Here is a 27,711-nt window from a genome sequence, read left to right on the forward strand (position 1 = left end):
GCGTTGCAGAGTAGTTCAACCAACGTTGCTGCTGAAAAACATCACTGGACCCCGCTACCCCACAGTCGCCCAGGCAAATCAGCCCTCCGGCAGGGGGCGGGGGGCGCGGCTTCACAGCCGCGCGTCGCTCCGCGCAGGCGCCATTCACCTAGCACGCAGGCGCTAGGGTTAGGGGCGGTGTTCTCTAAGTCTGCGAGCTTGGATTGGCTGAGCTTTGGTGGTCCCGCCCGCGTACCGGAAGCTCTGGGCGCGGAGGTGTCCGGAAGCTCTCTCTGGGCGCGGAGGTGTGCGGTAGCCGTCTCTGGGCGCGGAGGTGTCCGGAATTTCACGGTTTCTCGGTGAGCAAAGCTCTAGGTTCGCCGGCGTGTCTGCACGCCGGTGCTCAGAGAAGCCGGCGACTGCTCGGGGTGGGGGTGGGCCCTCGGTGCGTCCTGGGTCGGGTAGGCCCTATCCTGTCCTCTCCTCCCCCTCCCCCCCGAAGTCGCCGGGGTGGGCAGATCTCTCGGGGCCGCCGCCGCTTCTGTGCTGGGTGCCAGGCTGGCACACTGGGACGGCTTGCAGCCGGCTTTGCTTGTCGCCCCGCTCCACCCCCCCGGACCCCGAACCCGGGCCACAGCGGGCCTTCGGACTGGTCCCTTCCCCTCGCTGCACCCGTGCTAGGGATCATCCCAACGTGATAAAGGGCGCTAGCGCAGTGTTGAGTGGCTGTTCCGAAACTGCGACGCCCCTACCGAATATTTGGCTTCAGTTCTCTCCATAGAGGAAGGGGCTCCCTGTGTATGTGGAGAGGTGTATGTGGGTTATGGCTAGAAACAGAATTCTTCCCTAGATGTTAGGTCTAAAGACTTAAACAGAATTGAGTTACTGCTGATTTGTTACCTACCGGCTTTTAGAAATTTGTTTTTAATCTCCCCTCTCCCCGGGGTTTAGGCCAGAAATGTGCACATGTGGGCACCTTGCCCATGTAAATGTTAGTTAACATTTACAAGCTTTTTTATGCACGTAGTCAACAGATGTATGGGACCAACTATTGGCCGGCCCTATATAAACTCTTATCGATACGTATTCAGAAGGTAGGAGTTATAGGTGTGTATGTAGGCATTATCTATATTAGCATATGCTCTAGAACTGTGTTGTTCACTATGGTTGCCACTAGCTACATAGGATAATGAGCACTTGATATGTTCCCAGTCCTAATTGAGATGTGTGGTAGTGTAAAACAGCGAATTTGGGAGAGCTAGTATGAAAAAGAATTAAAATATCCATCATTTGTTTTTACCAATTACATGTTGAAATGGCAGTGTTTTTGGATACACTGGTGAGGCAAAATGTTATTAATTTCATCTGTGTATTTAAAAAAAATTTTTTTTAATGTTTATTTTAGAGAGAGATGGAGTTTGAGTGGGGGAGGGGCAGAGACAGAGGGATTCACAGAATCCTAAGCAGGCTCCAGGCTGTCAGCACAGAACCCAGTGTGGGGCTCCAACTCACAGACTGAGAGATCATGACCTGAGCCGAAGTCGGACACTTAACCGACTGAGCCACCCAGGTGCCCCTATTTTGTAGTTTTAATTATTTTGTGTAACCACTTTAAAAAATAGATGAGGAGGGGCGCCTGGGTGGCGCAGTCGGTTAGGCGTCCGACTTCAGCCAGGTCACGATCTCGCGGTCCGTGAGTTCGAGCCCCGCGTCAGGCTCTGGGCTGATGGCTCAGAGCCTGGAGCCTGTTTCTGATTCTGTGTCTCCCTCTCTCTCTGCCCCTCCCCCGTTCATGCTCTGTCTCTCTCTGTCCCAAAAATAAATAAAAAACGTTGAAAAAAAAAAAAATTTAAAAAAAAAAAAAATAGATGAGGAGCACCTGTTTATTTTTTAAAGTGGTTAGTAGAGGGGCGCCTGGGTGGCTCAGTCGGTTAAGCGTCCGACTTCAGCTCAGGTCACGATCTCGCGGTCAGTGAGTTCGAGCCCCGCGTCGGGCTCTGGGCTGATGGCTCAGAGCCTGGAGCCTGCTTCCGATTCTGTGTCTCCCTCTCTCTCTGCCCCTCCCCCGTTCATGCTCTGTCTCTCTCTGTCTCAAAAATAAATAAACGTTAAAAAAAAAAATTTTTTTTTTTAAATAAATGAAGTGGTTACTAGAAAATTTTAAATTCTATCTGTGGCTTGCATTATATTCCTATCGGACAGTACTGCTTTAGAAAGGGATCAGCAAACTGTGGCCTGCAGCTAAATCCAGCCTGCCTGTCTTTGAAAAAAAAGATTTGTTGGAGCAAAGCCTTACTCATTCTTTTATGTATTGTCTGTGGCAGAGTTGAGGAGTTCATACAGAGATTGGATGGCCTGCACAGCCTCAAATATTTCCTATCTGGCCTTTTACAGAAAAAGATTTGCTGACCCCTTGCTGCAAAACAATGCCTGCTATGGTAGATACATGTCATGTGAGCTTTTTAATTAGAGTCCTGTGTTAATTGTCAGGCCTACTGTGTGACAGGCACGGGTCTAAGGACTTTATAAGGACTATGTCATTTATTTCCCGTATTAATCCTAGGATGTGGGATTTCCTTGATTTTGTAGATGAGGAAATCGAGGCACAAAATCGTCAAGAAACATGCCAGATGTGCTCAACACCCCTCCCTTCTGGAAATTGCACCCTCCTGACCCTCCTTATCCCCAAATGTTTGACACCGGGAGTCTATTCGATTAGCCCCTAGTGGGCACCGTGCTGCTGCGTTTTGTTTTTTTTTCTTTTATATGACTTTTTAAACTAGAATTGAGGTGACGTTGGGTCTCCTGTGGAAGCAGCTGAGAGGCACTGGGCTTGGGGGAAGTGGGTACAAGCAAGCGGTTCCATAGAAGGGAGCGCGCAAGCAGAGAGGAGAGGGCGCAGCCTGGGTGCTCTTTTCTCCTTTAATAAAAACCCTATTTGTTGAGAAATAGTAAAGCACTGGCCAGGTGTTTTCCAGGCATTCTCCGTGAACGAAACAGACATCATTCTTTTATGGTCTTGTGGGCAAGGCAGACAATAAACCATTTTTTCAGTGCGATACACGCCATGAAAAACCACTGCCAATATTTGCAGTTTTTGAACAGGTCTCACTCATCTGTAAGATGGAGATAAGCCGCATGCCTGTCTCGGGGTTGTCGTGAGGCTTGAGATGACGGGAGCGTGTATGGCACGTAGAGTTGTTCAGTAACCCTACTGGGTGCCTTCTGCCGTGGAGAGGTAAGGGAGGGAATGAGTATGGGCAGTCGGGGGCATCGTGACACTTGCAACATCGCAACCGCCGTGCCCGGCAAGTGTTTTTAACACATCCTGAGGGGGCTCGTCCAGCAACACCCAAAACCAGAGCGGTTCTGTACATTCAGTCCAGGAACAGGACAGGAGCTGTCTTTGGGCTGATGGCAGCGGAACTGAGCCGGTCCCAGTGAGGGAGGGCCCTGTGCCCATGTACAGAGCAGTGGCAGCAGCTCAGAGTCCCCTGGATGGCTGGGAAAGCACCTAGGCCTACCCTCAGGGATCCTGATCCAGTGTGCCTGGGACAGGGCCCTGGCCTCGGTTTTGTTTTTGCTCATTTCTCCAGATGACTCCGGTTTATAGGCAGGACTGAGAAGCGCTCGCGGTGTGGATCAGGCTGGGCTCAGGGAGCTACGGAGGTGAAGCACAGAGTTGTGAAATAGGCGGGGCCTGTGAATGGTTCTGAGGTCTCAGAGGAGGCTGCTGGGGGGGGCGGGCAGGGGGCTTTTTATCGCCTGGCGGGGGACCTCGGGCTCCGTTCTGAGGGCAGAGGGAAACCTCTGGAGGGCCGGGAACATGAGGGAATGTCTTGGAGAGATCCGTAGTATTTCATTTCTACCCCCACCGTGCGGCTCAAACACAAAACCCCGCGATCAAGAGTCTCATGGTCTACTGACAGAGCCAGCCAGGTGCCCCTGTGATAAATATTTATTAAATGAGCTCTGTGGAACTCTAAACTGGACCCACAGCTTACTTTGTCTCCTTGTGGCACTTCTCAAAATTTTATTATCTCGGTTGCTTTCACAGTATACCGTCCTAGGGCAGTAAATGCTTTATATCCGCATCATTGTCCCACAGAGGGTATAGAAAGTTTGACAGGATGTAAATGCTGTTAAAAATATAGAGGAGAATGGAAAACAGTATGATGGTTCCTCGAAAAATTGGAAATAGAATTCCCATATGACCCAGCAATCGCACTCCTGGGTATTTACCCAAAAGCATTGAAAGCAGGGTCTTGAAGAGAGATTTGTACATCCGGGTTCCCGGCAGCGTTAGTCACACTGGCCAAAAGGTAGAAGCAGCCCATGTGTCCACTGGCAGATGAGCAGATAAGTAAAATGTGCTTTATGCGTACAATGGAATATGATTCAGTCTTAATAAGGTTCCATTGCATGTATAGACCACACGTGCCAGGACACGTGCTACCATGCAGGTGAGCCTTGAGGACGTTATGCTAAGTGAAATGAGCCAGACACAAGAGGCCACCTGCTGTATGATTCCAGTTCAATGCGGCCTGTAGTCACATTCAGAGACAGTAGGGTGATGGTGGCCAAGGGCCACGCAGGGGGAAGGAATGGGCAGTTGTTTAATGGGTACAAAGTTTGTTTTGCAAGATGCAAAGAACTCTGGGCGTTGGTTGCACAACAACATGAACGTACTTACTGTCACTTCACTGTTCGCTGAAAAATGGCTAAGATGCTAAGTCTTGGGGTATGTGTGTTTTTTCACAATCAAAACTGAAAAAGAAGGAAATGAGAGGTAAATAAAAGCACATGCATTCCTTCAGAATCTCCTGGAGACTCTGACCCTTGGTTGAGAAATTCTGGCCTGAGTTAAATATTGTCCAGCCTCCACATGGGCACTGTAGGCCTGTCTGTTATTAACCACCTTGCTGACATGTGGCAAACTTCAATCCCAATCCCTTTGGTAGCGATGCATATAAACTAAATGTGGGGGGCTCCTGGGTGGCTCAGTCGGTTGGGCGTCCGACTTCGGCTCAGGTCACGATCTCGCGGTCCGTGAGTTCGAGCCCCGCGTCGGGCTCTGGGCTGATGGCTCAGAGCCTGGAGCCTGCTTCCGATTCTGTGTCTCCCTCTCTCTCTGCCCCTCCCCCATTCATGCTCTGTCTCTCTCTGTCTCAAAAATAAATAAAACGTTAAAAAAAATTTAAAAAAAAAAAAAAAAACTAAATGTGGAATGCAGGCCAGGTGAGTGTTCTTTCTTTGTCAGGCAACTTGCCAACAAGCTGGTGGGGAGGGTTCAAGTGTATTAAGCAGCTTGAGACCTTACCGTGATGTGGGCTGCTAGGCATCCTCCAGATCCCAGGATCTCAGGCAGACGGTTCGGAGAAATGTTCAGCCATTGAAGGCAAGTATTTTTTTATTTTTCTGTGTTATCTTGCCTGTTCTTTGTGCACTGAGCCTTTTTCTTTTCTTTTCTTTTCTTTTCTTTTTTGACACAGAGAGGGAGAAAGAGAGAGATTGCACACGTGCACTAGGTGGGGAGGACAGAGGAAGAGGGAGAGAGAGAATTCCAAGGAGGCTGCAGGCTATCAGCGCCGTCCGCGCAGAACGCGACACAGGCCTGAGTCCCGTGAGCCGCTAGATGATGACCTCAGCCGAAATCCAGAGTGGAACGCTCAACCGCTTAACCGACTGAGCCAGCCAGGTGCCCCAGTGAGCCTTTGATTCTCAGGAAGACCTCTTTCACTGTTTCCAGTGTTTCAAAGTGGAATTTTAAAAAGGTAAAACAATGATCTTGAAGTACTGATTCTTGCTAACGAGAAATATAGCCACTTAAGATCCTGAATTGCTGGCCCACTGAGTCTTAAATAATTAAAAAAAAAAAAAAAAAAAAAAAAAAGACCACCCAGGTTGCCTTCATTCCAACTCCCTCCCACGGCAAAAATGCCAGACTCGCAATCTTGGTCATTCTTGAGCTGGCCCCACAGGGAGAACTTGAGTAGGAACATCATAGCTGTGACCAAGGGTACGTAACCGTTCGTATTTGAGGGGAGATTCATCTGGTTTAGACTCAGTAATAGACTTCGTTCTGACTGCTGGTCTGAAGGCAAAGCCACAGGTCCTGTAACACCTGTATGATACTCTGATTCCAAGAGAAGGTAGAAGACTGATCCGCCGACCGTGTCCAATTTGCAAATATTATAAATACATGTTTACCATGAAATTATATTGGACTAGTCACTTTTCTGGTTGTGAAAATAATACATACTCATACAAAATACAGGAAGGAGTAAAAGAACGAACAAAAATCACCTAAAATCTTACCGTTCAGAAAATGTCACTGTCTAAAATTTTGTGTATTTATTTTCAACCTTTTCTCTTCACGTGTGATTTTTAGTGTTCGAGGGGAAGATGGCGGCATAGGAGGACGCTGGGCTCAGCTCGTCCTGCTGATCACTTAGATTCCACCCACATCTGCCTAATTTACCCAGAAAACCGCCAGAAGACTAGCAGAACGGACTGTCTGGAGCCAAGCGTAGACGAGAGGCCCACGGAAGAGGGGCCCCTCCCGAAACAGACCACCAAAGGCAAGGCGAGCTGAGCCTGCCCCTCCCGCCCCCGTGCACCTTGCGGATCCACCCCGGCTAATACGCCAGATCCCATCGAAGCAGCGCCACAAGCCTGGCAGTGTGCAAGCAGCCCAGACAGAGGCCACCCCACTCCACGGTGAGTCCTGCCCCTGGGAGCGGGGAAGAGGAGGTAGACACCAGTCTGACTGTGGCCCCAGCGGTGGGCTGGGGGCAGACATCGGGTCTGACTGCGGCCCCGCCCACTAACGCAAGTTACTCCTGACAGCACAGGGGAAGAGCCCTGCAGTTCCGCGCCACCCCAGGGACTATCCAAAATGACGAAACGGAAGAATTCTCCTCAAAAGAAACTCCAGGAAGTAGCGACAGCTAATGAACTGATCAAAAACGATTTAAGCAATATAACGGCGCAAGAATTTAAAATAATATTTATAAAATTAATCGCTGGGCTTGAGAAACGTATAGAGGACAGCAGAGAATCTATTACTACAGAGATTAAGGGACTAAGAAAGGATCAGGAGGAGCTAAAAAATGCTATAAATGAGCTGCAAAATAAAATGGAGGCGACCACAGCTCGGATTGAAAAGGCAGGGGAGAGAATAGGTGAATCGGAAGATAAAATTATGGAAAAAGAGAAAGCTGAGAAAAAGAGAGATAAAAAAATCCAGGAGCGTGAGGGGAGAATTAGAGAACCAAGTGATGCAATGAAACACAACAATATCCGTATAATAGGGATTCCAGAGGAGGAAGAGAGAGGGAAAGGTGCTGAAGGTGTACTTGAAGAAATAATAGCTGAGAACTTCCCTGATCTGGGGAAGGAAAAAGGCATTGAAATCCAAGAGGCACAGAGAACTCCCTTCAGACGTAACTTGAATCGATCTTCTCCTCGACATATCATAGTGAAACTGGCAAAATACAAGGATAAGGAGAGAATTCTGAAAGCAGCTAGGGATAAACGTGCTCTAACATATAAAGGGAGACCGATAAGACTCGTGACGGTTCAGTCTACTGAAACTTGGCAGGCCAGAAAGGAAAGGCAGGAGATCTTCAATATGATGAACAGAAAAAAATGCAGCCGAGAATCCTTTATCCAACAAGTCTGTCATTTAGACTAGAAGGAGAGATAAAGGTCTTCCCAAACAAACATGTGATTTTTAAATAAAATTTGGATCAGACTCTATATACTGTTTTTAAATAACTTTATTCAGGGGGTGCCTGGGTGGATCACTTAGTTAAACGTCCAATTTTGGCTCAGGTCATGATCGTGTGGTTCATGAATTCGAGCCCCATATCGGGCTCTGTGCTAATAGCTCGGAGCCTGGAGCCTGCGTCCGATTCTGTGTCTCCCTCTCTCCCTCTCTGCCGCTCCCTACTCACATTCTGTCTCACTCTCTCTCTCAAAAATAAAAAAAATAAGGGCACCTGGGTGGCTCAGTCAGTTAAGCATTTGACTTCAGCCCAGGTCATGATTTCATGGTTCATGGGTTTGAACCCCGCATTGGGCTCTGTGCTGACAGCTCAGAGCCTGGAGCCCGCTTCGGATTCTGTGTCTCCCTCTCTTTCTGCCCCTCCTCTGCTCATGCTCTCAATCTCTCTCTCTCTCTCTCTCTCTCTCTCTCTCTCTCTCTCTCTTTCTCTCTCTCTCCTTTTCTCTCTCAAAAATAAACATTAAAAAAAAATTTTTAATGTAAAAACCATCTTTAAAAAAATTTTTTTTTAATTTTTTTTTAACGTTTATTTATTTTTGAGACAGAGAGAGACAGAGCATGAACAGGGGAGGAGCAGAGAGAGAGGGAGACACAGAATCCGAAACAGGCTCCAGGCTCTGAGCTGTCAGCACAGAGCCCAACGCGGGGCTTGAACTCCCGGACCATGAGATCATGACCTGAGCCGAAGTCGGACACTTAACCAACCAAGCCACCCAGGCGCCCCCAAAAAATTTAAAAATAAACATTAAAAATGTTAAATAACTTTATTCAGATATAATTTATACACCATACAGTTAACCTCCTTAAAGTGTATACACTTCAGTGGTTTTAAGTGTATTTTCTACTGTGCAGTTCATCATCACAGTCCACTTTAGAGAAGATTTTCCACTTTCCCCAAGAAAAACTACACCTATTGGTAGCCACCCCCTTTCATTCTACCCCACTGGGTCCCCCCCCCCCCCCCCGCCCCATCCGTCCACCCCAGCCCTGGTCAACCACTAATCCATTTTCTGTCTCTAGATTTGCCTATTCTGGGCATTTCATATAAATGGAATCGTACAATCTGTGGTCTTCTGTATTTTTAACCCAGCATAGTGTTTGTAAGGCTCATGCATGTTGTATATGTCAGAATTTCATATTTCTATTGCCACATACCACTCCATTGTATGGATATGCTACATTTTGCTTATCCATCAGTTGGCAGGCATTTGGGTTGTTTCCAATTGGGGGTCATTAAGAATAGTGCTGCTGTGAACATCTGCATGCAACTTTAACCATTTGAGACCTTCTAGTTTGTCTGAAGTTTGACAACATTCTTACATACACACCTTCCCCATCTCTCGTTTCCCTAATGTAAACTTGCAGAAGTCGAATCACTGACAAGGACGTTGCATTTTACAGAACTTGTCGGATGGTTTCTAAGAAGACTGCATAGATTCTCTCTGCACTCTAGTGTCAGCCTGTGTGCTTAGTGATGGGCATTTGATATCAGGTCCTGTGAAATGGAAGCCCGTGAGTTTCTTATGAGACAGGTCCCTACCATCAAGATGCATATGTCTACGTGTAGACATGATGGGCAGACGTAGGTCCAAAGGTATTAGGTAGCAAGGTTATGTGCCTTATGTGGAGAGAAAAATGGACTGGTTGGATAAAGGAAACGTTTGCCTGCCCAGGATGAGGTTCACGCAGATACAATCATCAAACAACTTTTTGCACCTCGAAGTTACAAAATTAATGGAACCAAACTGGCCTGGGGACTGGTTTGGTCCAAAGTCATCACTTGTCCAGATTGCTTAGTCTGAACCCTTACCCTGTTGTTCAGAAGACTCAGTTGTCAGCACAGTGCCTTTTGACCCTTGGGGTCCACCAGGCCTGTCTGCGGCTGCCTCCCAACCTGTGCTATCTCACAATTTCTTCAGATGTCCTTGGGACGTCTAAACAGCATCCCCTTATTGTTCTGTTTCTCATTCTTTCATATTCAGAACAGTACCACGTAAAGATGATAAAATCAGCAAGTAGTTCAGCGATGTGGCTGAAGAGGGGGGGAAATGGTCCCGCCTTGCCCAGACTTCCCTGTTGATGCTGACACTGGCATGATTTCATGCCCAACAGGACCGCCAAATCCCATCCAAAGCAGTTGGCCAATCCGGATCCGGAAAGATCACGGATTTGTCCAACTTGAGATGGACAAAGTTCTAGAGTTCTTCCAGCAAGCTTCTTTTAAGTGACTGGGAATGCAGAAGCTGGTTGCATTGCTGCTTTTTTTTTTTCCCCCTGCTACGGGGACTCACTCAGACTTCTGAAACTGCAACGATAGCACATTGCAGATGCCGTTTTCTAACATGTCACACCCCTTTTTGTTACATAACTCTTTCAGAAAACACACAGGTAACTGGCAGAAAGTGCTGTGCTGCTATTAGGTCGCTGCGATTGGCAAGCACAAGCCTAAAAAAAAGGGAACCTTCTTTTTTCTTTGCCGCTGTAAAGATGTCTGACGAGAACCACAGCTTCCCTTATTGAGCATTTGATGTCTAGAAGGAATTTTGAGGATCTTGGCAACCACCTTACTGAGTCAGAAACTCTTCGTGTGACTCAAGAGCACCTCCAGGGGACCATTGTGGTCAGGGTCGTGTACAGAGTCCTCAAAAATTGCCCCACGGTGGCTTAGAAAAAGAAAGCCAAGCGTCTATTGTCAGAATGGAAAGCTGTCTGTAAGGACCTCCGCTTCAACGGACAGCCCGAAATCATTCCCTATGGGGGGAAGTGAAGAAAAGCCAGGACTTTCTCATGACCCAAGTTGGGTTAAGATACGGGGTGGGTCCGGTTCTCATTCATCATGCCACGATGTTGCAGAAGCCATTGAAATGATTGCGCCTGAAAACAGCACTAGTCCAGTGGAACCTGAGAAAAAGCATTTCACGGGCGGTGCCCCTCAATCCGCTGATGAGCGATCCAGTGAGTTGCCGGATCCCACAGTACCTGTGAGAGCTAAAGGCACAGAGCTTCTTTATGAAGCTTTAACGAGTTCTTCCACGGACCAGCAGCCCAAAGCCGATATGTGGCACAACTTCGCAAGAGACATTCTTACCCTCTATTTAAAGAACCTCAAAAAATACAAAACTTGTGTTAGAAGCAAAGTCACCAATCTGAAGAACCCCCCCCCCCCCCAAATTCTCACTTACAACAAAGCTTGCTCTCTGGGACCATGTCGCCGAGAGAATTTGCCGAAACGACTGTCGTGGAAATGGCACACGAGGACCTGAAGCGGTTGAGAGCCGCATACACGGAATCTCGCATCCAGGAACACCACTTTCCCCGAGTGGTGGGGGGCGCACAGACAAAATAAAATGCGGAAGCTGTGAGAAGTTCAATTGCAAGGTCACCGTAATCACCAGAGGAGCACTTTTCCTTCCAGGCTGGGTGCAGAACTCAAATCCAGACGAAGACACGATGACCACTGTGATCTGTAACGAGTGTGGGGAGCAGTGGTACCACAGCAGGTGGGTGTGCCTGTAATTGCAAATAAATGTTCTCTTCACAAAGAGCCGGAGTGATGCCTTTTTTTTTTTTTTTTTTTTTTGGTACCACCCTTTTATGCTTGGTCTTAAAATCTTGTACACACTATTCTCAAAACAACCCTAAGAAGAAGGAAGGAAAGTCATTCGTTGAGGCTCACACCACCGTCGCTAAAAGTTGACAGCTTGGGAAGAGAGTGGATGACTGTTGGCCCTGTGCTTTGTGGCCACTTAGTACTTTGCTGGACTCAAGAGCGTGGTTGAGAGCAGCTCAGCACACCCTAGAGCCTGTTAGAAATGCAGAGTCCTAGGCCTCGTGCTGCTGAGTCTGACTCTGCATTTCGGCAGGATCCCGGAGCGGTCCTGTTCAAGGTAGTTTGAGAAGTGCTGCTTTCGCAGTAGGCGTATAGTTCTCGGCAGTGGCTGCATAGGAGAATCGTCTGGGGAGCTTTGAAAACCCACTGGTGCTCAGGGCCCTCCCTAGGACAATGAAATCTGAATGCATGGGATCTGACCCAGGCATCAGCATTTCTTTAAAAAAATTTTTTTAACATTTTCATCTATTTTTGAGAGAGTGCAAGCGGGGGAGGGGCAGAGAGAGAGGGAGACCCAGAATCCGAAACAGGCCCCAGGCTCTGAGCTGTCAGCACAGAGCCCGACGCGGGGCTCGAACCCACGAACCGTGAGATCGTGAGCTGAGCCGAAGTTGGACGCTCAACTGACTGAGCCACCCAGGTGCCCCATTAGTATTTCTTTTTTAATTCCTCAAGTTATTTTAAGATGCAGAGTTGAGAACTATTCACACACAGGCTCTCACTTGATTGTCTCACGGCTCTCAGGAAAGAATGTCACTATACACTTTACAGATGAAGAAACAGGTCCACGGAGGTGCTGTGACTTGGCCGAGCCATGCAACCTTAACTAGCCCAACTCAAACTGCTCCCACATTGGTCTTCCAAATTCACTGTCCAAGACCGTCTCACCATTAACTTCTGAGAAATGTATTCCTGGAGATGTGTCTTTAGGCCCTAACATTGGACAGCTAGAGCTTTGTTACTGTTCCCTGTCTTTTCTCACATTACTGGTCTCTCCCTTGAACCATGAAAGTTCTCCTGTAACTAATCCCACAGTTAGAATTTTGTTTCAAGTCCTCTTGCTTAGAGGTGTGTGTGTGTGTGTGTGTGTGTGTGTGTGTGTGTGTGTTTTGGTGGGGGGGGGGGGTTTTGCCCAAGTTCTCAAAAGTCTATAAACCGTTTATAAAATTTGGTTTCTGTTGTTAGAGAGCCTTCATGTTCTCAAGGGCGTGTGAGTTTAGATCTGGAGGAGCTGGAGGCGCCTGGGTAGCTCAGTCAGTTAAGCGTCCAACTCTTGATCCCAGCTCAGGTCTTGATCTCAGGTTTGTGAGTTGGGTTCCGTGCTGGGCATGAAGCCTACTGGGGAAAAAAAAAAAAGATCTGTAGGGAGGAAAAAAGCTCCCATAGGCTGTATAGGTGGGACTCTGCAAATTAGCATGACCAAAGACAGATTAACGAGAAAAACAGCTTATTAACATGTGCAGCGAAATACCTGCAGGAGAAACTCCGTGATGAAGAACTCAAAGGGGTGGTTAGAACTTGGGCTTGTATAGTAGAACCTTAAAGAAGTGTACGGTTGTAGAGAAATGAGACAAAGGAAAAGGGCTTTAGGCTTTTAGGGGTAGCAAACTATGGGAGGGTAAAATACGGGGGTGCTGATGGCAGATAATGTTTATTTAGGAAGGTTTGTTTGTGTAGACTCTTCTCCGTGCCCTCCCATCTCCAGCGATAAGATTGTTACCTCCTTCCGGGTACGGGATTCACAAGGGGGTTTTATGTTGTACTTTCAGGCAGGTAGGTGGAAGGCGGAGAGCTCATTCCGTGTCTGCCCTTTCTCTTTTGCTCTCAGCACAGGATGATCCTTATGCCAGCGTGGCGTATCTGGGGACCACATATTTTGAACCCTGTTAGGTCTGAAATTCCAATTCTGCTTATGTAAAAACAGGCCTTCATCTGTCAGAGGCGGTCCATTGCCTCAGCCTTTGGATCTACCGATATTTCTCGAATGAATGAATCATGAAAAGGAAGTCAGTTCTTTAAGGCTTTTTTTGCAGTGTTTAACCAGTCTGTGCGATCCTTTCAGCACAACCTGCCTTCCGTATGATTACAGCTGGTTGTGTTCTCTTTTAAGAACTTAGAGGGCATTAATGGTTACAGTTGTTTTCTTGAGAGAGAGAGAGAGAGAGAGAGAGAGAGAGAGAGAACGAATCCCAAGCAGGCTCCACGCTGTCAGTGCAGAGCCCTCTGCAGGGCTCGAACTCAGAAACTGTGAGATCATGACCTGAGCCAAAACCAAGAGTCGGACGCTTAACCAACTGAGCCACCCAGGCGCCCCAATGGTTACATTTTTAATAAGTTCACTTGTAAGTTCTCTCCAAGCCTACGTATTTTCACCAGTTCTTTCCCCCACCGCTCCTAACTTCTGAACCAGAGCTTTGAAGGCCTAACCACACATACAGCTTACCTGCCTCCTGCCCGAATTCCCCCAAATGTGCATAAAACTCAAATACGTTTGTGTCTTCAAATGGCTTGAGGCCACCACGTAGGAATTCTATTTTGATATCTGTTCTCCCTGTGGCTACCCAGGAATGCTCGTTGTGATGTAACATGCTAGTCTTGTAAAGAGAAACTTGCAGAGTCACCCAAAATTTCAAGTTTCACAAACTGGTTTCATGTGACTTGGAGTGATCTTAAAAACTATTCAGCGGTTATAAAAGAGCACATCACATGAAAACCAAGTGTTCGTGCCGTGTTTGTTTTGTGTGTGCGGTTTTTTGGGTTTTTTTTTGTACTGGAATTGTGCAAACTTAATTTGCAGACAGAAGCATTTGAAATGGCAATTCCTTTACTCCCCTAACATGTAAAAATCTGGGTAGTCTTTCTCATTTCCTATCAACTTTGTAATGTAATGTGGGTTTTTTTCTTTTAGCCAATGAGACAGCATTACATTTTAAAGTATAATCATTCCTTCACATTCTCTGTCTTAGCCGCTAAAAAAAAAAAAAAAAAAAAAAAAAAAAAAAAAAAAAAAAAAAAAAAAAGGTGTTTTTCTTTAAAATTGCTCGTGGGAGAAAGGAGCTTTCATTTATTTTTTTATGTTTATTTTTGAGCGAGAGAGAGTGCATGGGGGAAGGGCAGAGAGGGAGGGGGAGACGAGACTCCCGAGCTGGTTCCGCACTGTCAGCACAGAGCTTGAACTCAGGAACCGTGAGATCATGACCTGAGCTGAAATCAAACATCGGACACTTAAGTGACTGAGCCACGCAGGCACCCCAAGGAGCTTTCATTTAATTTGAAGTCGTGTTTACAGGAACGGCAAGTGCAGGGGCCCCGAGGTGGGGGGGCAGCTGACACAGACCAGGTAGAGCAGGAGTCCACCGGGGCCGAGGAGCCGTGGCAAGAGGAAGAAGGATGAGAGGTGACGTCTAAGAGCCATTGGGTTCGTTAAGGCCCTTGTCAATCACGACAAGGACTTTGGGCTTTTTTCCCCAGCCCAATGGGAAGCCACTGAGGCCAGGGAGCTGGTAGTGACACCGTTTGAATGGCCTCTGGGAAAGGTCCCTGTGCCTCGTCAAGTTAGGTGGGTGGGGGGGAAGCAAGAAGGGATGCGGACCACCCAGTTAGGTGGCCATAGCAATGGTCCAAGTGTCATGTAACTGGTTTCAAACACCAAGGCTGGTCTCCCTGCATCTTTATAGTGGACTAAGTCCTTGGTGACAGGGTTCGGGGACGCGGCACTCCAAAATACGGCACCTTGGCGCATTGAATAAGCTGAAGGAATCCGAGCGACCCTCTGCCCCTCCCTTCTCCCCTGAGGCAGGTCCCAAGACCCTCCAGGGAGAGGTGCCCTCCCGGTTCGGCGGGCAAGAGCGGAGGCGGGGACACGGAGGGGAATCCGAACGAAGAGGACTTTCTAGGTTTCCCCCTTAGCTCGTGCCCTTCTGTCCTATCCCGTTTCTCCGTGATGCTTCACTCTTCCTCAGGCCGAGTATAAAAGCACACCAAAAAAAAAAAAAAAACAAAAACCCAGAAGACATCCCACCGGCTTAACTGCGTCTTGGGGGTTCCTTTCCTTCCGAAGGCTCCTGTGTCCCGTTAAAACTTAACTTACATACACGTGACCGCTTTCTTTCCTCTCCTTAATCTGCCTTTTGTCACAGAGCCCCAGCCGAGAGCCTAGATGGGGGTAGAAGAAAAAAGATCCCTCTTCCTTCCTTATGTTGGCAGTTTGGCAAATGGACGTTTCATCAGCTCCAACCCACCCCACATCCCCTCGCCGCGCGGGCCCGCAATACAAATCAGCTAACAGCACGGAAACGCAGCCCCCGGCGCGTGGAGCCTGGATCTCGTTGCCGCGGTTCCGGCAGTCCCTGCAAAGGGCCCGAAGCATCAGCTGTTACACCTGAATGCGGAAGGGCTCTTTGGGACTTGGCCCACATCACTCTCCTTTTGTCCCTGTTGCTTTTTTTAGATAAAAAAAGTTGGATACAATTGCGGCTCTGTGTCTTTCCCCAGCGCTTCCCCGGCTGAGAGGCCCCTTTCACGCGCTATTACCATTTCTAAACACCAGCCAGGAAGCCGCAGCTGGCAGCTGCCTTCGCCGCCGGGGGCCCCGCTTCGTCTCTCAGGTCAGATCGCTTTCTTTATGACTTCCCAGTAGATGCAAAAGAGTTTACAAAAATACTTTCCTACCTCGCCGGGGTATTTATTGTATGTACCTACATTATAGCAGGCGTTCGTCTTGCTTTCAGCACAGCGCACAAATCAAAAGGAGAGGGGAGGACAGCTTCGTGCAATCCCCTTGGCGTGATTCTTGAAAATGAGGTTTGCAGAGATGTTGCTGTACGTTATCGGAAACGCTGTGCGGTAGTGATTGCACAGGGCTGCGTTGCCGGGTGCTGGGGGCAATGAGACGATCAGGAGCCAACCCAGGGCTCGGGGATCCACAGCGTGATGTAGCTGGCTATCATTTTCCAGTTGCAGAGCCACGAGCGAGGCATGGACTGACTGACGGACCCGGCAGGGCTGCAGGGTACCCGGAAGAATCAGGGAGGGCTTCGTGGAGGCTGTGACCCTTAGGGTAAATCTGGAGATGCAGTTAGCCAGGCAGAGGAAGAGGGAAGGGGATCCCACCACCATATTTGCTAGATTCCTGGCCCTTTATATACAGCATCTCCTTTCATCTTCACGACTACCCTGCCGGCATTTTAGAGATGAGGAAACTGAGGCAGAGAGAGATTAAGTGACTTGCGCAGGAGGCACACAGCGACAAAACCAGGTAGGGTGCTGTTTGGGGGCTTTTTTTCTTGCATATCCGTTCGCTTCCAGAAACATCCTGACTTCCTGTTAATTCCACCCAAGGTACCACTGTTTTTTAGTTGTGGTTTGTTTTTTCAATGACAAGAGTGTGTGATTTATAGATTCCACCTTGCTCCAGTGCTGTGCATTCCTCCCTCTGATGGAGAGATCAGCCGGGGGCACCGGCCACCCATGCTGGGGCTCCTGACACGGGACCCTTCCCAAACCTTGTGGCGTCCATGTGGCTTATTCGGCTTTCTGAAAAGCAAGTGATTTTTAAAATACTTAAATTTTAGGGGCGCCTGGGTGGCGCAGTCGGTTAAGCGTCCGACTTCAGCCAGGTCACGATCTCGCGGTCCGTGAGTTCGAGCCCCACGTCGGGCTCTGGGCTGATGGCTCGGAGCCTGGAGCCTGTTTCCGATTCTGTGTCTCCCTCTCTCTCTGCCCCTCCCCCGTTCATGCTCTGTCTCTCTCTGTCCCAAAAATAAATAAAAAACGTTGAAAAAAAATTAAAAAAAAATACTTAAATTTTAAAACAGAAAAACATATAGCTTTTAGGGGCACCTGGGTGGCTCAATAGGGTAAGTGTCTGACTTCGGCTCAGGTCATGATCTCAGGGTTCGTGAGTTCCAGCCCTGCATCGGGCTCCGGGCTGACAGCTCGGAGCCTGGAGCCTGCTTCGGATTCTGTGTCTCCCTCTCTCTCTGCCCCTTCCCCACTCGTGCACACGCATTCTCTTTCTCTCTCAAAAATAAATAAACATTTAAAAAAGAACCCAGAAAAACATGGAGATTTGAAAGGGACATTGATATGTTTATATATATATTTTTTTAATTTGAAGACTATAAGTGTATAAATGCAGCTTCAAATATCATTTCCTCTAAAATATAGTGGCGTTAATATCTTCATTCTCTGTGTGACATAGGGAAACTATATAACAAAGATAACAGTCAATTATGACAAAGTAACCAAGCTGTTTTCTATCCTTTGTTAAATTATTGCAAGCATCCTGCAGGACAATTTTTTAAAAAAAGAATTAAATTTGTTGGACATATTCTTGCTTTCTTTTAAAATATAAACAAGGTACAAATAGGAGTCATTAATCTTTTTCAAATGATGACACATTTTTTTAAGATTTTTAACATTTATTTTTTATTTACTTTTATCTATTCATTTTTAAAAAATTTACATCCAAGTTACTTAGCATATGGTGCAACAATGATTTCAGGAGTAGATTCCTTATAGTGCCCCTTACCCAGTTAGCCCATCGCCCCTCCCACACCCCCTCCAGGAACCCTCAGTTTGTTCTCCATATTTAAGAGTCTCTTCTGTTTTGTCCCCCTCCCTGTTTTTATGTTATTTTTGCTTCCCTTCCCTTATGTTCATCTGTTTTGTCTCTTAAAGGACTCATATGAGTGAAGTCATATGATCTTTGTGATGACACATATTTTTTACAAAATCTAAAACGGCCATGGGAAAGTTACAGATCTAATTATTAAAGAAAATATTGCCCATTCAAACACTTGACTATTTTTAGACGGTGTTCATTTTCAAAAAGTGTAACAAACATCGAGAGAGCTCCCCAGCTGCTGCTTTGAAATCATCAAAATGGCATCCTAATTTGCTAAATTCACCCTTGTGGATGGAAACAATTAAGACGTTTCCAAGTTTGCCCGGTGGGGTCCTCCGGCCGGGTCCGCCTAGTGCACCGAGAGCTGTCCCCAACCACAGCATAGCCAGAACTTGTCCACGCAAGCCCTGCTCCACTTGGCTCTGGCCCATGGCAGGGGACCCAAGCGCGTGTCTGTCGGGCCAGCTGAAGGGGGTGGTCACCCACATCTGACCGGAGAGAACCCCCAGGTTTAAGTGGCTTGTGTGTTGGCATCTGTGAGTCCACCGGGGGGGTCTCGCCTGTCGTGTCGTCTCACACCGAGGACTTCCATCTCTACAGCTCTGTTTTCATGCAACAGATGTATTCCCCCCTCCCCCCAGCTTTGTGACATCTCACAAGTTGCTGAGCAGAAAGTTTCCAGGCATGTTAGTGGATTTCAATATCATTTCAAAACCAGCCGGTGGCTAAAGGGCCTGGGGGTTTCTTTCCAGGACTATGAGGATGTTCAGAAATTGGCGGTGGTGATGGTTCACGACTGCGAATATGCTAAGCACCATCGAATTATGCACTTGACACGGGCGAACTGTGTGGTCTGTGACTGAGATCTCAGTAAATAAAGCTGTTGGAAAAAAATCAAACGAACTGAGGGAGGGAATGAGACATAGGACCTCTCTTGGATATTTATCTCAGCGAGTCATTGTGAACCTTTAGTATATTCCCGCGTGTAATGGAGAAATAATGGCAGTCTTCCTCAAAGGGGCCTTGCGGGAGGCTCCCCTGCCAGTTTGCACTGAGAGAGAGAGAGAGAGAGAGAGAGAGAGGCCTCTGTCCAGGCAGTTGGCTGGGCCCCAGCCTTTGCATTTGTGCGTAGAAGGCCCCTCCCGCTTTCACGAAACAAACAGGGCTAAAGTTTCCACCCACCGTCATGGCTCCTTGCGTTTCTTCCCCGCTTGTCAGGCCACAGACCTGAGCTGCACTGTGTCAGTGACATCAAGCCCCTAGAACACAGAAAATCTTAGAGCAGTGCCATTCGCGTGCCCGGTTAGATCTGCACTCAGAGAAGAAACGGCAGATGAATTCAGCGCGCCACTCCCGCCGCCTCGCAGTGAGGCCCTGGGCAGCCAGACCTGGGAGCGAGTACCAAACCGCTTAGACCCGTTGGATCGGAATGTACGTTGTCGCCAAGCCCTCGGTGACTCCTCACAAAGCGTGTTACCGTCTGCGCACGCTCTCCTGACCGCAGCAAGTGGGCCTGGGAACTCCGCCTTCCGGCTTCTGCTTGGGGATGAGATGCCCGAGTTTCTAGCTAACACGGGTCTCTCAACTCTCATCTTGGCCACGAACCACCTCCACCGTCCACACTGCTACATGCAGGGGACAACTCTCAGCCCCACTCGACACGCTCGCTTCCTTCTCGGGCACGCTTGTCACGTGGCTGGCAGTGGGTTGCGGCCACTCTGTCTCAATGTTGTTTGTTGGTTCCTCGCGACTTTCCTAACCTCTTAACTTTGGAGTGTCCAGAGTTTCCTAATCGGACACCTTCTGTATCTACATTCATTCCGTACCGTCTATGTGCGAATGACTCCCCCTCTTTATGGTTCAGCTTGTGTCTCTCCTCTGAATTCCAGGCCCCCAAATCTAACAGCCTCCTTGAGAACCCTACTTGGATGTCTAAAGCGTCTCAGACTTTGTCTATCTTTCTTTAAGTTTATGTATTTGTTTTTGAGAGATACAGAGACCATGAGATCACGACCTGAGCTGAAACCGAGAGTCGGACGCTCAACCGACCGAGCCACACGGGCGCCCCTAAACTCAAGCTTCTGACCTTCTCTCCAACACGACTTCTCCACTTAATAGCAACTCCACACTTGCATAACTTAAGCTAGAAACCAGGCAGGGATGATCGACTCCTTTCTTTCTCTCGTATTAAGCTTCCAATCAATCAGCAAATCCTCTTGGCTCTATTCCAAAGAATAAGAAGGCCAACTTAAAAACTGGCAGAAGATTTGGGGCGTCTGGGTGGTTGAGCGTCCAACTCTTGGTTTGGGCTCAGGTCATGATCCCAGGGTTGTGGGATCGAGCCCCGCATCAGGTTCACCCTGACAGTATGGAGCCTGCTTGGGATTCTCTCCCCACCCCCCACCCCCACCCAGCCCCTGTTCTTCTCCCACTTGTGCATATGTATGTTCTCTCTCTCCCTCTCCCTCTCTCTTTCTCAAATAAATAAACCTAAAAAAATAAATTCTCTGTCTCCCTCCTCCCCTCTCCTTCACTCACACTCTCTCTAAAAATAAATAAATAAATAAACAAACAAACAAATTTTTTAAAATGGGCAAAAGTGGGGCCCTTGGGTGGCTCAATCGTTTGAGCGTCCGACTCAGGCTCAGGTCATGATCTCACAGCTCGTGAGTTCGAGCCCCGCATCAGGCTCTGTGCTGACAGCTCGGAGCCTGGAGCCCGCTTCGGATTCTGTGCCTCCCTCTCTCTCTGCCCCAACCCACTCGCGTTCTGTCTTTGTCTCTCTCAAAAATAAATAAACACTTAAAAAAAATTTTTTTAACAAAAAATAAATAAAATAAATAAGTAAATAAAAATAAAAATGGGCAAAAGATTTAAATAGACATTCCAGCAAAGAAGATCAAAGGAGATACAGTCATGTCCAATAAGCACATGAAAAGATGTTTAACATCATTAGTCGTGGGAAAATGCCAATTAAGACGGCCATGAGACACCACTTTGTGCCCGCCATGGTGGCTCTAATCAAAAAACTGGAAAATAACGAGGGTTGGCGAGGATGTAGAGATCGGAAATCTGTGCTTTGATGGTGGGGATGGAAAATGGTGCAGCCACTTTGGAAAACAGTTTGGCAGTTTCTCGAGAAGTTAAATGCAATTTTACTATACAACCCAGTAATTTCACACCTTGGTACCTACGCAAGAGAAATGAAAACGTAAGCCCCCACAAAGACTTGTATGGGAGAGTTCACAGCCGCATCATTCACGATAGGCAAAAAGTGTAACAACCCAGCTGTTCATCAACCGGTGAATGGACAGACAAATGATGGTCTGTCCATTAAAAACATACATTTACTAAGGGCAAGAAGCCAGTCATAAAAGACCGCATTTTCTGTGACTTCAGTTACATGAAATGCCCAGAATAGGCAAATCCGTAAGGACAGAGGTAGATGCGTAGTGGCCGGGGGCTGGGGGTTGGCCTGGGGAGTGACTGCTAATGGGGGTCTTTAAAATATTTTAAAGTTGGTTTGCGGTGATGGCTGCACAACTCTGGAAAACTCTGCCCAGACGCTCTAAAAATCATTGAACTGTGTACTTAAGATGAGTGAATTTTGCTGTATGTAAATTACACCTCAGTGAAGCTGTTATAAACATCTAGAATCTGACTGTATTATGTTCTCTGCCACCGTAGATAATAGATAATTGTCCGGTTGCCTTCTTTGTACGTTGTTTTCCATTTTAGTGTTCAATAGCACTGTCATCAGAAATAAAAAAGGAAAAGGAGATAAAAAAAAAGTTCTGTATGTTCATCATTTTAGTTCCCAGAAGACCCTGCAAATCTTAGGTAAGGAACATAGTTGAAAGAGTTGTGGGGCGCCTGGGTGGCTCAGTGGGTTGAGCGTCCAACTCTTGATTTCGGCTCAGGTCGTGATCCCAGGGTGGTGGGATCAACCCCGCGTCATGCTCTGTGCCCAGCATGGAGCCCACTTATGATTCTCTCTCTCTGCCTCTGCCCCTCTCGCTCTGCCCCTCTCCCCTGCTCACATGCGCGCGCTCTCTCTCTCTAAAATAAAAAAAGAAAAAGTCGTTTGGTGATTTTGTTGCTGTTGATTTTTTGTCTGTATTACAGAATGTGCTTGGCTAGATATATGTCAGTAATTCTGAAAGTGCCTCTTTGAAAATAATCATCCCCAAATCACATTACATGAACACTATTTGCCACTTACGAGGTTTTTTTCACTCGTTTCTAGTATAGTCACAAAATTGTACCACCATCACCATCATCTAATTCCAGAACATTTCCATCACCGCCCCCGAAAAACACCTTAAACCCATTAGCAATCACTTCCCATTCTGCCCTCTGCCGAGCCCCTGGGAACCACTCATCTACTTTTTGTCTCTATGGATTTGCCTACCCTGGACATTTCCTATCAGTGGAATCATGTAATATGTGACTTTGTGTCTGACTTGTTTCACATGTGCATTTTGAGGGGTTTTTTTGTTTTGTTTTGTTTTTTAACTCAAGAAGCAAACCATATTTTACTAACCAAAGGAACTGAACTGGCCTTTATTTAAAGTGCAGCTTTAACTGAATTTACATAAATAAATTAACATTTACATCTGTCATAATTGCACTTCTCCACATTTTTATGTCAGTAATTTTTGGTAATCACATGTTAAAACTTGACATTTTGAGGGTGCCTGGGTGGCTCAGTCGGTTGGGTGACCCACTTCGGCTCAGGTCATAATCTCGCAGTTTGTGAGTTCGAGACCTGCGTCGGGCTCTGTGCTGACGGCTTGGAGCCTGCTTCGGATTCTGTGTCTCCCCCTCTCTCTCTGCCCTTCCCCAACTCATGCTTTGTCTCTATCTCAGAAATAAATAAACATTTAAAAAAAAAACTTGACATTTTGAAAGACAAAAAAAAAACCCCACTTATCTACAAGATAAAGGTCACAAGATTTTTTTTTTTCTTTAAGAAAAGGGAAATGATATTTTCCCCTAGTTACTTACTGTCATTGGCCAAGTTGAGTTCAGTCTGATTTCATCACTACAACCATTGTCTTTAGTAAAGACTTGTAGCCATTGTTTAGTAAGGAGCAAAGTTAGGAATTCCTAGCCACATGTTGGATCGGTTTTTTCTCCCCTGCATGCCTTCTTCCAAACACACATACCGTGCGGTATAAAATTATTGTGCATTTGCAATCTATGACTTCCCAAAAAAAGAATTATGTGGCTTGCTATAAGGCAGTCTGTTCCTCACACAATTCCATTGTATCTCTAGACTGAGAGATTTCGCACTTGTGAATTCTCTCCAACCTATCTCTCCTCTATTTTCTCACTGCTTCATGTTATTTGGGGGCATGTTTTTTTTTCCCCTCCTCTAACTGCCCATTAAATTCCTGTGCCCATCTTAGTGATGTTTGTATCCCTCAAAGCCCCAAGATTAACTCCGGGTGTGGTAGATGGCTTAATTCAATGTTGTGAAATAGGTTTTTACTTAGAGTGGAATTTCAATCATTCATATGTATTTCTGTTCTACATATGCCACCCCACACTTTGGAAGGACCGCATCTAACTTTAATAAAGTGGATCAAATGTGACTATTGTTAGCGTTTCAAACCCAATATCCAAAAAAAAAAAAAAATTATTTGAAATAAATCTATTTCATTCATGTTATGGCATTTGAAACTTACCAAATCGATCACACAAAGCCCTGAGTCATAAGAGCCGTGTTAGACTGTGTTATTGCTCAAGTATTTGATGACCTTCCCAGGGAGACAGTTCTAGAATACCATACTACTGACATCAGATTTGCCACGTGACTTGCAGCATCCCGTCCCTCCCTTTAGAAGGATTGTATATCCTAATTCGCGACTTGCTTTGGCCAAGGACACATGGGTGGAAATGATGCCTGTCACTTCCAGGCAGAAGCTTGAAGAGCCAGCAGTATCTGGTATCTGTATCTGACAGGGGCTTCTCCTTTAGCTCAGGTTCATCAGCTTGGGTCCAGAGGGAGCATGACCTAGAATAAGCCCCTGAGAGTTGGTGGGGGTGGGGGAGGTCATCTTTTTTACCACAGCATGGCTGAGCCTAAGCTGGTCGATACAAAAGTGCTGAGAGGTATCATCCCAGTTACCTGAATTTATATTATGAATCACGGTAAATTTGTACTGGATGATCCAGAAGATACATTCTAACTTTGTACCACTTGGAGTTTGTACAGTTGACCCTTGAACAGCACAGATTTGAACTGCTCAGGTCCATTTATACGTGGATTTTAAGCGTATGTATACACACACACATATATATTTATTGTATGATTTTATTATAAGAGTACAGTATATAATACAAATACAAAATATGTGTTAATTGACTGTTTATACTATTGGTAAGGCCTCTGACCACAGTAGGCTGTTAGTAGTTTTGGGGGAGTCAGAGTTTTATACAGATTTTTGACTGCATGGGAGTCAGTGCTCCTAACCCCCATGTTGTTCAAGTATCGACCGTGGTTTCAAATAAAGACATCAACTCCTTCTAACTTAGAGAAGGGATTTCTCAGGGAGATATGGAGTAGTTCTTAGAGGCAAGGCTGGAGTATGGAGTTTGGACAGTGGACAGGAACAATGGGAATCCACAACACGAATGGCCTGATCAAGATGCGGTCACTGCTGGGCGGAAGGCGCTGCCCCTGGCATCGTCACCTCTGGCACCATCTGTGGTCACGAGATACCAGAGGCCACCACTACACGTGCCGGAATGAACTTTGAACTATTCCAGCATCTCTGTGTTCCTTAAGATTCAGATCTTCAAAGAAAGTATCTGATTGGCCTTGGGTCTCATGCCTGTATTCTTGTTGCCAGGGTTCTGGAAGGGCGAGTATCTAAGTATCTGGCCTTTAGAGCTTCTATAATGAAAAGACTCACAAAATAGTTGGCTCCCTGGGGCGCCTGGGTGGCTCAGTCGGTTAAGCATCCCACTCTTGATTTCCACTCAGGTCATGACCTCACGGTTGTGAGATCGAGCCCCTCCTTGCGCTGGGCATGGAGCCTGCTTAAGATTCTCTTTTCCTCTCCCTTTGCCCCTCCCCCCCCCAAATATCCTACTTATTGCTGAAAAAAGTACTGTAACATGGAATTCAAAATTTAAATAAAAATTACCCAGAATCCTGCTGCCCCAGTGATTCAACTGTTTTGATTTTCCTTGTTGCTTGCCATTCTTTTTTTAAATAAACACTCATATGCAGAAACACCCACAAACACACACAGACACACAGGCGCACACACACACACACACACACACACACACACAAATATACTTTTTATATCATGTAGCCATGGTGTCCCCGGAATTTCCCTTCTCCTGCCTTTAAAGGCAAAGTTCATTTATGACTCACATTCATCAGGCAATCAGCAAAGGGATCAGATTCCCCCCTACATTCCAGAATCGCAATGCCTGCTCCGTTCTGCCGTCTGTAATTACCTGAGTGAAGCTATGTTTAGAATGTGGTAGAGAAAGATCACTATTCCAAATGCACCTAATATTTTTTAAGAGAATACTTTAGATCTAAGCGTGGCTAGAGAAACGACTCTAATTTCGGTTCTCCCATCAATTATGAAGATTTTCTAATAGTTTGCCTCTTTTCTTTAGAGTTGTATTGAGTGCTACTGTGTTCTAGGTTCTTAATAGACTGTTGTTCTCTCAACCAGTATCACCTGTCCACACCCTTCCCACTGCTGTTTGCTTGTCTTTAGGGCTCAGCACACGTCACCGCCTTCATGCCTCCTCTGATACCATCCCCCTGCATTCCCAACTGCACCTCGTTTATTTTCTTCAAGGCCCTTAATCCAATTTGTAACTGCACGTTCGTTTCGTTCCTTATTGAATGTCTCTTCTCTTCACGAAGGTAAGTGCATATGATGTCAACACAGCTGGGAGACAGCAGCGAAGATGCAGGGGTGCTTGGGGACACCCCTTGAATTCTTCTGCAGCTTGTCCCACCGTCGTATTCTCAGCACCTGGAGCAGCGTGGGCCCTCACTACATATTTGCCGAATCACCAAGTATTAGCATGAAATGACTTTGCATTTCCCGCAAAATCCGAAGACCACCCAAGGGAAGGGAGTAGATGTGTGTCTATACCGCGGGCATTGGAAGGGTTTGGGCTGGTGTGGTGGTGACCCACAGACTGGGAACGTGCCAGTTGCGTTGGCTCCTGACTCTTATGCCCCCTCTTCTGACAGTGGGCAGGCCGATGGAAGGAAGTATGTTGGGGGCTCTTGATTCCCGGGTAACCGTTGAACACCAACCACTATACAGAAATCATGGGACCCATGAAAGAACATACGTTCCGTCACGGCTGCGAGTCAGACTTTCCACTTGATCGCTTCAATCTGAAGATCGCAAATTCTGAAAGTTTCTCGCTGACGATATAAAGATTAAGGACGATGCTACTCTTTGTTTTTTGATTTAGTCTTCCTTTTTAAGCTAAGCAGGGAAGAAATCAGATTTCTGGTATTTTCTCATAGTTTTTGATCTGATTTAAGGATCAGGATAAAAAGTTTGCATTAGCGTAAGAAACATGCGGAATTTAGTTTCTCGGCAAATAGGATGGGTGTGACGTTGGTTTGGAATATTGAAAATGTATGTGTCATATAAATGTATAAATATAAGTAAATAATGATTAGATGAATCTTTGAATATTTACTGAACTTATATAAGAAATGTTTCCTCCACCAAAGTGGGATTCTTTCCTTCATATAATATTTGATAATATTCTTTTTCACTTATTGGATGTTGTTGCTTATGTTCCCTCTGACTTTAAAACCAAATACAATGGATTTCAAATTACTTTTTATGCTTTTCTCTCTTCTTAGTACATCTATGTAATATTGAGAACAGATCTCTTATTTTGGTGATGGTTTAGGGAAAATATAAAATTTCTGATTATTTAGATACGTCATTTAATGGTCAAATTGCCTACCATTGAGTTCTGTGTTTTTCCTTGTATGTGAGAAGTATGGTCGATTTAATTACATCAATGTTTATGATACCTGAGTCTGGGACCCACTTATTTATAGTTTTTCTTCAGAGATTCCAGAGATGATTTTTTTTCAGACTCCAGCTGCAAATGGGGTACTAACTCGCAGTGCTCCCAGTAATAAGTAGGTGTCATTTAATGAAAGAAATCATTAATGCTTAGCAGCCTTGACCTCTTTTTCCTCCATGAGTGACACAGTGGATGTTGACAGAATAGAAAGACAAAAATGTTAATTAGATGAAGTGAGTCAAATGAGGTCAACTTTTTTTTTAATGTTTATTTATTTTTGAGAGAGAGAGAGAGAGAGAGAGAGAGAGAGAGAGTCAGAGCACAAGCGGGGGAGGAACAGAGAGAGAAGGAGACACAGAATCCGAAACAGGCTCCAGGCTCTGAGCCGTCAGCACAGAGCCCGAAGCGGGGCTCAAACTCACAAACTGTGAGATCATGACCTGAGCTGAAGCCAAACGCTCAACCGACCGAGCTACCCAGGCGCCCCAAATGAGGTCAGCTTTTATTTTTTTTTATTTTTTTTTTTAAATTTTTGTTTTTCAACGTTTTTTAATTTATTTTTGGGACAGAGAGAGACAGAGCATGAACGGGGGAGGGGCAGAGAGAGAGGGAGACACAGAATCGGAAACAGGCTCCAGGCTCCGAGCCATCAGCCCAGAGCCT

The 27,711-nt window shown here is 46.4% G+C and overlaps 1 protein-coding gene and 1 long non-coding RNA gene across 2 annotated transcripts; both read left to right on the forward strand.

Annotated features, from left to right (window-relative positions):
- Window positions 1-247: 247 nt before the first annotated feature.
- LOC122235412 lies at window positions 248-6,408 on the forward strand. Its single transcript, XR_006213481.1, has 3 exons — window positions 248-338; window positions 5,474-5,753; window positions 6,371-6,408. It is a non-coding gene; the product is annotated as an uncharacterized LOC122235412 (long non-coding RNA).
- Window positions 6,409-9,951: 3,543 nt separating this feature from the next.
- TCEANC (transcription elongation factor A N-terminal and central domain containing) lies at window positions 9,952-11,312 on the forward strand. The gene is given in 5 exon segments (XM_007090084.3): window positions 9,952-9,977; window positions 10,256-10,486; window positions 10,488-10,923; window positions 10,926-11,097; window positions 11,100-11,312. Coding segments are annotated over 5 exon segments (1,050 nt in total). The 3' UTR covers window positions 11,285-11,312.
- Window positions 11,313-27,711: the final 16,399 nt, after the last annotated feature.

This window comes from Panthera tigris, chromosome X (genome assembly GCF_018350195.1).
Source record: "Panthera tigris isolate Pti1 chromosome X, P.tigris_Pti1_mat1.1, whole genome shotgun sequence".
Lineage (NCBI taxonomy): Eukaryota > Metazoa > Chordata > Mammalia > Carnivora > Felidae > Panthera > Panthera tigris.